Raw genomic sequence first — 13,805 nt, 5'->3', positions numbered from 1 at the left:
TAGACGGAAAATAATAATGGTTATGGATAATGCGCCGTGTCATGGAATTAGATAAGGCTTTAAAACGTATCCAGTGTTTCGCCCAACTATCACACCAAGAACCATTCATTCAAAAAGATACGGATAATAAAAAAATCTAAATGAAATTATCTTCTTTCTTATTGCATTTCCGTGGTTGAAAACAACATCAGGGTGTAGGTTCCCAAAAGTTCCCATTACCCCAAAATTAAGTTTAAAGAAAATCACATTGTTTTTTTCAACTTACTTGTCGTAAACGAGGTACTTGTCCCCTTGCTCCTCATAGCACTCGCCCTTCGTCTCTATATGCGTCGAGTTGATGTAGATAAGGTTAGGAACGCCACTTAAGAACCACCTGCCGATCCACGATTTCTTGAACTCGCAACCACCTGTAACAATAAAAAAAATATAAGAGCTGCAATTACTCTTCGATTGTGAATTGCTGATTAGTGAAGGCCAATGACAACTCTTTAAATATTAACGATTGCCGTCACACCTGAATAATGAATTTTTACGAGTATATGAAGTCAGTTGCTGACGTTATATCTTTGGATCGACCTAGTGGTGTTATCGATTGCCGTAGAATTATCGCGTAGGTTACATTTATTAAATTTTCATTTTAATTGTGTTATACGAGCCGGGAACGTTTTGTTTTGACATGAACCCCGCACGAACCACTTGGTTGTATTTAGAGATAATAAAGCATGTTTTTTTATCGTAAAATTTAATTTACGACGTTCTCGGCGAAGTAAAGTAATTTTAAAATATTTTTACACGAAAGTAATAAGCAGTTTGACATGGAATAATATCGCAAGAACAATAATTGCTAATTTATTCTCTTTGTTATTTTAGTAATTTTCAAATTGCCTACACCTGCTGAAATTACAGTTTTAATTGCTTTTTACAGGTCGGTACATTATGGGAATATTCGTCGGTCGAGTCTGGTAATAAAGACATCCGGGAGCTCCGATTCAAGAATTTAAGTCACGTTTAGGATAATATTTTGACCTAAATCTTCATCAGGGTATATTATGTATAAACGCGACTTTTTGAAGGAAAAGGATTCGAGCTCTTTTATACTCGAAACGAATTCAGCGTTTACATTCTGAAAGGAATAGAAATATGTTTCTACATCTGTATGGATAGGCTTAAAATTCCGCTTTTTTGTGTGCAGTTAGTGGGTTAATTCGGTCGATGAAAATATAGTTTGAAGTTTATTATTTAAAATGTTTTTCGATGTGATATTTATGTTATGTTCAGGTCGTGACATCGCGAGGTCATTTAAATCGCAATCAATTCCGTGTTATGAACAGCTAGTAATATTGATTAACTTTATATCCACGCTATCATAAATGTCAATCTAGAATTTTTTTCGTAATTCTAACATGGAATTTCTGAGTGACGCTGACAAATGAATAAATACTGAGGAAAAATGCTGCATTTTTTATGTGCATTTAAATCCCTTTTACAGGCATGTAAGTATGATGAATCACAACTCTAATTTCGGGTTGCTGATTGTTATCACTGTTGAGACTAGAAAATGATCACATTAGACATAATAGGTTTCGGCTATAATTAAATAGTATTTGAGGGTTCTATCCTACGCTTCTTGTAAATTAGTATTATTTTGTAATTAGGAAAATTGTTAATTTGTTTTCAAATAATAATTAAGCAACTAATTTAATAACCTACACGTTTTGCAACAGAAAAATCGACCGAAACCATTTATCACATTTTTGTTGCGTCAAATTACGCATCATTCAAATGTTTGTATGAAAAACAATATTTACAATTCGACGGGGAATTTTCACTATTGCATGAAGAATTCAAAGCTTGAATATTTTTAATAGCGACATGTGGACAACATTTTTGCTTTTTTGGATGGTAAACACTTTAAATGTAACTGCATTAAATTTACATATAATATAATATAACGAACAATGGAAGATTACCGTTTTCCATACACGTCATGAAATATAATATAGTGTTTTTGGTAATGATTTTAAATTTACGAAATTGGTACTTTTAAGTTACAATTTTACGTGTTCGTTGGGTCACTAAAGGGTTCGGAAAAGTTTTCAGAGGATTCCATAGGAAACTTGTTTATACTTCAGGACCGAGCTGCGAAAGTCTCCTTGGCAACCCGAAAGATAAAACAGGATCCAAAGAAAGTTCGGATATTTGCGAAATTAACTGTAAAGATTGTAATCAAAAATATATTGGGCAATTATCAGACCGTTCAAGATCCTGCAGATTTGAAAAACTAAACGCCGGGCAACATATTCTGCCGATAAAAAAAAATATTTGAAAATTTGCAGCGTGGGAATAGTAATTTAAAAACGACATCGCTAGGTAAAAACTGTAAATATTCTTAGCTGGAAGGTATTATTATTATTACTTGATAAATAAGAATATCTGTACATACAGAAAACTAATTTAATCTAAAATTGTTTGTCGTTTTTTAAGCAACTGTATTTAATTTAATATCTGCTTTACATTATTCCAACAGCGACGTCGTTAACAAAACAAAATTGTGTTTTTAATAGCACTTTAACGAACAGTCAAATCTTTTTATGATTAAGATTATGCAAAAAATGAGTACTTATTTAATTTATATTTAATTTTTATGTTTAATGACGATGTTTTAATAACTGTGCATTTTAAATCCAATACTCTGCATTAGAATTATAAATCAATATAACAAAAAACAAGTTATACAATAGTAGTACACAAAGGGACCTGACGTTACAACCCACGTGACCATTGGCGGCTTTTTCGATGACGTTATCCCAGTCCACGAGGCCTACTGTCGTCGATGCCGTCATGGGTGTGACGTCACTGATGTGTTTTGTTGGTTGCGAGATATCGGGGTTGGTGGTAGACCTCGGGATTTTGAATGTTGGATGTCAGGTGCAGGATTCGAACCTTCACTCGTTTTTCGAACCAGAACTTAAATCCACTTGGCCAACATGACTTTTAGTCACAAATTCGTTTTAAATTTATAGGTTGGTAATTTTGTTCGGGTATAAAATCACATACTGATATCATAATTTAAACAATATTTTTTATTATAAACAGATATATCTATATTATGTTTATATACAGGTTATGATAATGTAATGCACAAAATTCATAAAAAGCGCAGCATTTTTTTTTGAAAAAAATGCGAAAACATGTCAAGTTTTTCATTTTAGTCTCCATCTTTTGACATATATCAAAAAATTGTACATTTTTCAAATTTATAAAAGTTCTGACGTCATCAATGATTTTTTTAAATAGGAAGGTATAATTTTAACTGCATTATTTAATAAAGCTTATTTTTCTGTATATGAAAATGTAGGTTGATGTAAGCGTTGCATAACGAAAAAATTGAGAAAATTAATAATAAACAAAATAAACTCGATTAAATGATAAAAATTTAAATAAACAGAACAGTACGTTGAAGAAAAAATTTATGTTATAGAAATTGTTCAAACTGTTCCTTAGTCACTATCTAATACAAATTCCGACGATGGTAGACCTGATTGACGGAATTTTCAATACTCCAGGGACTTGTACCAGTCATTTCATGACGAATTCGTGCTTTCAAGTCGTCTAAATACTCTAAATTATCGGGTGTGTTCATGTAAACCCGACTTTTTAAATATCTCCATAAAAAAATCAAGGGGTGTTAGATCCGGAGGCCTAGGTGGTCCACGCCTTCCAATCCACCTGCTATCAAATTGATTATCCAAAAAACCCCTACATTTACCATTTTTAGACATGTTTTAAGTTTCTTGTTGTCGAAATAAGTCTACACATACCAAGTCAAAAAGGCAGTGTGTAGCCCCGCCCACCCGCCCTATCTCGATTGTGATGATTTTTTTATTCGTCGTGAGCCAATGGGGGAGGGGGGGGGGAGCTTAACTGCAAAATCCTTAGTTCCCTACGAAAAATTAAACACATTTTTTTGAGTAGCGTGTTATTTTCAAAGAATACTATGTATATTAAGAAAAAATTAAAGCCAAAGATTAAGTCCCACCCATACCTGCCCTGATCTAATGAAGTAATGTAACGAAGTTTTCGTTCGTTGGCAGACTTAGGGGCGGAGCCTAATTGCAAAATCCACATTTCGTAACAAAAATTTACCATTTTAAACGTGTTTTAAGTTTCTAAGAATGAAAAAAATCAACAGAATTGACAAGGGGTGGGTGGGCGGGGTTCATATTTTGGCTTTTTTTTTTAATGTACAAAGTATTCTTTAAACAACACGATACTCAAAAACATTTTATTAATTTCTTGTAGATAAATAAGTATTTTGCAGTTAAGCTCCGTTCTCTTGGTTCACGGCGAGTAAAAAAAAATCATCACAATTTAGAATGGGCGGGTGGGCGGGCTTACATTTTTCTTTTTGTTTTAATATATGTAGACTTCTTTTCACAACATGAAACTTAAGACATGTTTAAAATGGAAAATTTGTATAAGGAAATATTGATTTTGCAATAGGCTCCGCTCCATAATTGCAAAATCCATATTTCCTTGCAAAAACAATTTTAACTATGTTTTCAGTTTCTTGTTATGAAAAGATGGCTATGTATATTAAGAAAAAGAAGGGAAAATGTAATCCCCGCCCACCCGCCCTATCTCAATTCTGATGATTTTTTTTTTATTCGTCGTAAGCCGAGGGGCGGAGCTTAATTGTAAAATCCTTATTTTTCTACGAGAAATGACCATGTGAAATATGTTCTTATGTAATCGTGTTATACAAAGAAAACTAACTGTATTAGTTAAAAAAGAAAACCAAAAGAGAAGCCCCACCCATCCGTCTCGATTTCAACCATGAAGAATTTTTCATTCGTTCGTTAGACCGAGGGGCGGAGCGTAATTGCAAAATCGACATTTCCCTATACAAATTTATCATTTTAAACATGTTTTAAGTTTCTTGTTGTGAAAAAAGTCTGCACATATTAAAATAAAAAGGCAAAATGTAAGCCCGCCCACCCACCCTATCTCAATTGTGGTGATTTTTTTCATTCGCCGTGAACCAAGGGTTAAGTTAAGCTCTGCCTTAACTGCAAAATACTTATTTCTTTACAAGAAATTAAAAACATGTGTTTGAGTATCGTGTTCAAAGAATATTATGTACATTAAAAGAAAAAGGCAAAATATAAACCCCGCCCACCCACCCCATCTCAATTGTGATGAATTTTTTAATCTTAGAAACTCGAAACATGTTTAAAATGGTAAATGTTTGTAAGGAAATATGGATTTGGCAATTAAGCTCCGCCCTTTGGTCTGCCAACGAATGTAAACTTCATTACTATTTAGATCAGGGCAGGTTTGGATGGGGCTTAATCTTTGGTCTTAATTTTTTCATAATATACATAGTATTTTTTGAATAACATGGTACTCAGGAACACGTCTTAGATGGTAATTTCTTGTAGAGACGTAATCAGATTTTTGGAATTAAATTCCGTACTTTTGGCTCTCGACCATTAAAAAAATCATCACAATTGAGACAGGGTGGGTGGGCGGAGCCTTTATTTTTCCTTTTGTTTCTTAATATACATATATTTCTTGCAGGGAAATAAGGTTTTTGTAATTCAGCTTCACCCCTAGGCTCACGACGAATAAAAAAAATCATCAGAAACGAGATAGGGTGGGTGGGCGGGGCTTATATTCTGCCTCTTTTTTCTTAACATACATAGCCATCACCTTCAAGAAACTTAGAACATGGTCAAAATGGTAACTTTTTGCAAGGAAACATGGATTTTGCAATTATGGGGCGGAACCTAATTGCAAATTTGATGTTTCCTTATACAAATTTTCCATTTTAAACATGTTTTAAGTTTCATGTTGTAAAAAGAAGTCTACACATATTAAAACAAAAAGGAAAAAACAACACTAAATGTTACGAGAATATCATTGATCAAACCAGTTGTAATACGTCACACTCTTTTCATAATCTAGTGGTTGAAGTTCTTGAAACATATCTACATAATAGGACAACTTTTTATGTTTGTTTGGTGAACATTTTGCACAGATCAAAATTCTTCTTTTAAGGAAGTTGAAAAGTCCTCGAATAGCCATGATTCACTCACAATCTACAATAGAGTCTTGAAAAAGACAGATTTTTGATAAAAACAGAAAAAACTCACAGGGCTAACGAAAAGACACGTGCAGACAACCAAAACGGTAAAGAAGCTAAGTTAAGGTTTGTTAGGAGATATATATTAATTGTTCATAAGAAACCAATTAAGACAATGTTGAATATGTGTCTTTTGTATTTTGTACCAAAATAATTATACTTAAGTCATCTTTAGTTGAGTTACTGTTGAAAAATGGCATTTTTCTTTCAAGCCAAAGTCTTGAGGCGCACCTTTTGGTCAAAAACTAGAAGGTGTTTGGCAGTTCCTTGTTTAGGACACTTTGGACGAAGTTCGTGAGTAGTTTCCCAATAATCTTGTGGACTATGCAGATTTTTCCAATGTTCTAACGTTGTGTGACTCAGTTTCAAGAAATTAGAAGTTAAGGAAAAAGAAATTGGCGGTTGAAGGTGATTTCCCGGCAAGGACTGAATTTTGTCATGATGTTGAACGGGTGAGGGGATATTTTCAACAAGATAGAGCCACAGCTCGAAATCGAAACATAGAAACGTGGGTGAAATAAAGCAAACTTGATGTCTTTATCCCATTGTCGTTGTTGAGAATCATGTAAAGGCAACATTCATAAAAACAACTGGCCAATGTTTTCGGTCTGTGCGAGTCTATCAAAGACATGCAGATTAATTTACAAGAAAGATCCGATCACAACAATTTCTGATCATCCGCTACATATATTTGATTGCAGGTAAATTGCCTCTCGACAAAATGAACAATACACAGAATTTTTAATCAAATTAGACCTATTGGACGCCAATTAAAAAATAATGACAATTGACAGATAATAAAAATCCACGTCGAATAAAACACATCGTTCATTAAATAACATTTCAGTACGAAGCTCATCCTTATGACTTATATTTGAAACTATAGTTTTAATTGAAACTCTGTGTCAGCTCGTTGTCATCCAACTGGTGTTTTAACACTTGCAAATTGCCCTTGTGCCGAACAAGTGTGTCATCCGCCTCTCCATTAACCATAATTATCAGCTTTCCGATTGATGAAAAATGTCCTCTTGTATGTATGTGCCTGGCAAATTAGCGTGCTCATTCAGGTGGACTCAGTCAATTAGTCATAATAACCTCTTTCTCGATGACAGGTTTTCCGCGCCGCCTACACGAAGAAATTAAATGTAAAGATCAAAAGAAACATTTTGAAACAAGCTCATGTTAAATTCATGCTGGCGAAAAAAATCGTAGCGTACGAGAAAAAAATATCGCGACATATAAAAAGTGTACTTATTAGGCATCCACGTGCACATTAAAAAGCGAAACGAGCCCTCTATTTTAAATTTTATAAGCATATTTAATTCCCATTTAAAAGCTTTCTTTTTAATACGTAAATTAGGAAAAAGAGGAGAAAGAAAAAACCTGCACGGAATACCTGAAAAGAGATAGTCATTCGTCGCGGAAAACTTTCAGACGGGTCAAATTGAATCAATGGGAGTTGAGACAGCTCTTGCAAGAACTTTTTACGAAATTATTAATGAGGCTCGTGGTTGAGTGCTTCACTCACTCGACGATTTAATAATATTCGTTCATATGGAATGACCAAGTTTTAAAGAAGAAGAGTTAAAAAAGTGTCAGTCGCTGCTGTCGTTAGCGACTCGAGCATCATTAGGGTATTTGTGACGTCTCAACAAAAATAACATCTTTTCAGGTTAAATTGTCCATGAAGCGGGTGAAAAACGGGCGGTTGGGGGCGGCAGCCGCCGCCGACATCCACGGCACGTACGTAGGTAACAAAGGAGAGTAACATAAACAAATGAATTCCGAGCAGTAGTTGTAATCATAATGGCATCAGCGATAATCAAATCTGCCGACAACCCCGTGAGCATGGGGTGTGTATTAAGGGTGGCGCGCCTCGGGCCCAAATCAGCCACGCTAAAACAATCCCCAACGTTGCGGTGGTGGCCAGATTTTCTAATTACATCAAATGATACACCGAAACTATTTGAGGAAGGGTTGCGAAGCGGAGGTAGGGCGAGCCAGGAGCCTTGACGATGCGACAAAAGAAGAAAATACCGGCACATGCCGACCCGTCTTCATTTAATTCATACGTTCTTGAATTCCCTCCATTACTAAAAATAATATTTACTACGGTAGGAGACATGTCGGGGTCTATACATACAGTTATAAAATATAGGAGTTCGAAACAGCAGTATTGACCCATACACGGATAATAAATTCCATAATTCCCAAACTGTCAAAATACCCTCCAATTGACGCGATTCGCACAATCACACTAATAATCTTTGAATACTGTGCCGGTGTCACGTCACGTTGAAGTAGGTTAAGTGTTATGACGAAACAGATCCAAAGAGACACTCAAACATGACCCTGAATCAGGAAATTCGACTAAATATTTTTCAGTTTAGTTCTGATCGCTTGATTAAAAAATAATTATAGCTCTAAAGCACTATCGAAGAGAGCTTTCAGTTCAGGTGTAACACTATTTGAAAAAAAAAAAAAAAAAATGTGGTGGAACATTTGAAAATGGTTGACGCTAACAAAAGGTTGTTGGGTTAAGTAATAATACTGGGTGATTTCTTAAATTTCTGCTCTAGTTACCCACGATTCTAACGTCAGCTGTCAAACGTGTTGCGTAACTTGAACTTGAAGGGTGTATTTGGGTTCCCTAACAGATAGCCTCGTAGCCGTCAACACAAATATTACCTGCATTTTTCTTTGCCGTTTTTGTGGCAGACCAACAAAACGCGGATAACGTTAGACAAATTATGGATGATTACCCCATACATTTTACCAGAAACTTGTTATGAAGGATCTGGGACAAGATGCCAATGTTTGAAGAACTACTTGATTATGAGAAGAGAGTGACGTATTGCAACTGGTTTTAAACTTCTTTTTTTAAATATATTTAGTCTTCTTTTCATAACCAAAAAGAGAAATATGAATATTGCAATTAAGCTCTGCTTCCAAGCTAAAGAGAAATAAAAAAATCATCACAATTAAGATAGGGCGGGTGGGAGGGGCTTATATTTTGCTTCTTTTTTTTAATATTTAGTCTTCTTTTAACTAAAAACTTAAAGCATGTTTAAAATGGTAAACTTTAATAGAGAAATATGAATTTTGCACTTAAGCTCCGCCCCCAAGCTCACGACACAAAAAAAACATCACAATTAAGACAGGGCGGGTGGGCGGGGCTTATATTTTGCCTTTTTTAAAATTATTTTTAGTCTTTTTTTCATAACCAAAAACTTAAAACATGGTTAAAATGGTAAATTTTTATAGAGAAATACGAATATTGCAATTAAGCTCCGCTTCCAAGCTCACGAGAAATAAAAAAATCATCACAATTAAGTAGGGCGGGTGGGCGGGGCTTATATATATATTTTTTTAATATTTAGTTAGTCTTTTCATAACTAAAAACTCAAGGCATATTTAAAATGGTACATTTTTATAGAGAAATATGAATTATGCAATTAAGCTCCGCCCCCAAGCTCTCGACAAATAAAAAAATCATCACAATTAAGATAGGGCGGGGCTTATATTTTGCCTCTTTTTTATTTTATGTATTCTTCCTTTCATAACCAAAAACTTAAAACATGTTTAAAATGGTAAATTTTTATAAAGAAATATGAATATTACAATTAAGCTCCGCTTCCAAGCTCACGAGAAAAAAATCATCATAATTATTTTATTTATTTATTTTTTATTTTATTGTAATAATTAGTTTCCAACAGGCCGAGGCCCAATTATAGGAAACAATTAAGATAGGGCCTATATTTTGCTTTTTCTTTTAATATTTAATCTCCTTTTCATAGCTAAAAACTTAAAACATGTTTAAACTGGTAAATTTTTATAGAGAAATATGAATTTCGTAATTAAGCTCCGCCTCGTGGCTCATGACATAAAAATCATCATAATTAATAATGAAAACTGAGATAGGGCGGGTGGGCGGGGCTTATATTTTACCAATTTTTTTTTAATATAGTTTTCTTTTTATAACAAGAAATTTAAAAAATATTCAAAATGGTAAATTTTTGTAGGGAAATTGGATTTTCCAATTACGCTCAGCCCCTCGGTCCGCCTTTCTCTTTTTACTTAATACATTGGGTTTCTATCTAGCCTTCTCCCGATTACTTAGGAACCTGCTTCACCTTTTTTCGCTGGATTAACACTACCTTAAATTTTGAACTTCGAACGAAATAAAAAATTTCTGAGTCGACTTTGAAGTTGATAAAAATTCTATAGAAGACGGTATTTTTTCGAAAAAATTCATTATTTTAACAATGTCATTGCTGATCTTATTTAGCGAACGGAAACTTTCCTGAAAAGCTAGCTTTGTCCACTTGGTTCTAGTTCATGAGGAAAACCTTTTCTAAATATTGGTATAGATTTAGTATCTATGGAATATTTTTCATAGAAGGCTGACCAATTTTTGCAGGATTAACGCTATTTTAAGCGAAACAAACACTTCTTAAATCAAAAATTTTAATTCATTTGAAGTCCTACCTCAAAAGCGAGTGTAGATTTAGTACTTGATAAAAATTCTATACAAAACAAATTTAAGAAACTCAAAATCTATTGTCGTGGATTGTAATTATTCCAGTTAGTAGTGTTACAGTTGAGAGAATTTTTTTGCCTTTAAGGGTTAGGTGTACTTTGGCTGGTAATTCGACTGTGTGGTTATCAACACTCTAATCCTTTCTTTTACGAAAAATGGAATAGATGATCTGAATAGAAGGCTTTTGGTGGCATTTTATTTGAAAATTTAGTAGTGTTGAAGGCAACAACGCAAATTATATTTTAAATTTGGAAAAATAAAAACTGGCATCCCACAAAGATGCATAATAGGTCCTCTATTATTTGTACGTATAGGCGCGGACTCATTGGGGGGGAAGGGATTTTTGTGCGATTTTAGCTATCTCCCAGAAATTCGTTCTAAACAAAAATTTTTATAAAGTTTTAGCTAATTCGCATATTTAAACCTTACAATTTTTTTAAAAAGTTGGATTTGTTGTACTGCACTCGAGAAGCGAGGGAAGTTCTGTTGATAGCTTTGAGCTTTCATTCAAACGTTAGTCAGCAGATGATTTCCCAAAGTGTCAACTCTTCATTAAATCACAGGTAGTAACAGAATAGCTTTTCCTCAAAAAGCAAAATGCACATGTGATGTATAGGCGGAACATAAATTTATAAACGAGTCATCCTTGGAATTAAACCCGTACTATCGACACATGATTTTTTAGATATAAAGTAGGCATTGATATTTCATGCTGTACCAATAACCTTACATTTAAACAACATAGGCTAACAAGAAAAATTTGGGGAATTTTGATTATTCTGTACCGACTGCCAACTTACTAAATTTTCATTGAAAAAGTTATGAATATGGTTTCTCTGAAATAATATCTTCAACGTTGCGTCTAAAGAAAAGTTCGTGACAAAATTAATTTTAAATGCAGATAATTTTTTGTCGATTCAATCTGTGAATGAATCTTGGTGTGACTTTAACAACTGTCACGTGAAACGTCCCTTCTAACCTTGCTGGAGAAATAATCTTTGCATTAAAGATGGTTCTATTCAGAAGTTTATTTGCGTATTTGCGCATTCACTCAACAAGGGCATTTCTAGTGAAGCAGAAAGCGTTATGTTCAAAATGGATCAGTGTGGTTTGATTCAATCACCGATTCACCGATACACCTAATCCTCTCCAAGGATGACTCGATTACAAATTATGTGTTCGCGCGCGATATATAATAAAATGAACGAATAATATGTTAGCATCATGTTGATTGCACGTATTAATTCTTTTTGTAGGCCAGATAAGTTCAAAATAGAAAGGCCAGGTCACGCCACGTCAGGTAGTGTATTGACGTGGAGTTTACTCGGTTTATGTGTCGTGTGTCGCACAAATGCACCCATTCCTGTAGTCTTCGGACCATCCTTTCCATTCTCCGTTAAAATAAGGTATAATTTCGATTCCTGTCCCAAATGACCTAATTTGGTTGGGGCAAATCGGCGTCGTCCACCCCCTCAAACGAAAAGTCTCAGTTACACTCCCGGCGATGTTTCACCATCGCGTAGGATTAGCAATGTTAGTCTCAACTCTCACAAAAACAGACCAAACCGCACGTCTAAGCGGATTCCACTAGTCACAACGAATTATTAGGTGCGTCACCCTCTTGTACAACAGCCGCCATCTCTTTTGAAAATCGATGCACAAAGTGCCGACTGTGCTGCTAATCCTCTTACTTATGTATCATCAGTCTTTAGTTCGGTTTTATCAATTCAAACACGGTGTCAAGTTCGATAGCGAACGCGCAGGGCAAATGTGGCTTTTTTCTTTCTTTTATCGAATCATTTCAAAGTTGATTCGTGTTCTTTTTCATTTCTCGGTAATGACATTGCTAAATCGTTTTAATCTGGTTTTGTAATGATTCCAAGCCAACAGCAGCTGCGGCCCCAAGTAACAAACTTTTCCCTACTTACAACAGTGTTGTTTTGCAGTTATAGAGACATTTACAGGGGGATTTAATTGGTTTAGAGCGAACGGAAGGCGCCATCGGTGGTCGATGTGCAATTCATGCGAATTGCATTCGACAAAAAGGGGTAGGAGATAAGGAAAGCGACTGCTTTCACATAACGCGACTGAAGAAGCTGACAGTTTTAACAAATTGCGCCTGTGGAATAGGCACCACACGGCACTCGAGTGGGAGCAGCATAATTTGCTATATAGGAATATACTCTTTTTTTTTTCTTCGTAGCGCTAGAGTTATTGCATCCTGCACTCCGATCAACAAATTCCCTTATAGCAGCGCCTCCGTCATAACTCACAATACAATACAATCCTTTTGAAAGCCCTCTACAATTCGTATTACATTCAAACAAATTGCACCGTGATAACAACACACCCTCGCATTTACAAACCGGTCGCTCATAATTTACCAAATTAAGAATTCCTCCTCGTAATAACAGGAATAGGAATGCACCTAACAGAGCCAAGATTTCAACATCCTCTCTCGGCATTTTTAAATTTGAAACGGGAATTTGAAACACTCCAATATTAAATTCAGTCCAAAAGCAAGCAAAGTGTCAATATGTAAGCAAGGTAAAACACCCGTTTAAGAGAGAAAAGCGGTGAGTTTTTCAGACGACAAAAGCACATCAGCATGTCGCAAATTGCGTGCGAGGGGTGAGTTTTTAGCCACCCTTTGATGAGAAAGATGAGGGTGATTACGTACGTAGTGCTGCTTCATTATACAGGTTACTTTCGGATGCTGTTATGTCAACACGTCGATATTTAAGAGAGGACGAAAAGGGCAAAAAGGGAGAGAAAAGAAGAAATGAGGACTGTTAAGCGACGCAAAGTAGGTTTTGTTTACAGCCGAATTGACTTTTATTATTGAGTTTTCCGGTTGAAAAAGCAGATCGGTGACGTCATCGAGAGGACCACGCCCTTTATTAAATTTTTAAGGACGAGATGGAAGGAAGGACGTCATTGTGGAGCGGTGAAGGTCGCTCCGTGACGTCAATAATGACGCTATTGTTTTTGCATTGTTAAATATTCAAGAGAAATGACAGACTGGACGCGTCACAGACGGCTTTGAATTAAAGATTTTCTCCCACTCGCTTACAGGGCAAGGGGGCGGCGTACACCCACACACGTGGGACCCGGACGCTA

At 35.2% G+C, this 13,805-nt stretch overlaps 1 protein-coding gene across 3 annotated transcripts in view; it reads right to left on the bottom strand.

Annotated features, from left to right (window-relative positions):
- Nucleotides 1-13,805, bottom strand: part of LOC135138164 (uncharacterized) — a 380,544-nt gene that overhangs the window by 18,164 nt on the left and 348,575 nt on the right. For all 3 annotated transcript variants that reach the window (XM_064068058.1, XM_064068060.1, XM_064068059.1), the window contains one exon: nucleotides 266-407. In XM_064068058.1, the coding sequence (XP_063924128.1) occupies nucleotides 266-407 (142 nt within the window). The remainder of the gene's footprint in view (nucleotides 1-265; nucleotides 408-13,805) is intronic.

Source organism: Zophobas morio, unplaced genomic scaffold, assembly GCF_036711695.1.
Source record: "Zophobas morio isolate AGI-343-1 ecotype UQ-CSIRO unplaced genomic scaffold, CSIRO_AGI_Zmor_V1 ptg000030l, whole genome shotgun sequence".
NCBI lineage: Eukaryota > Metazoa > Arthropoda > Insecta > Coleoptera > Tenebrionidae > Zophobas > Zophobas morio.
The sequence above is the reverse complement of the archived record's forward strand: the minus strand, read 5'-3'. Positions and strand labels throughout refer to the sequence as shown.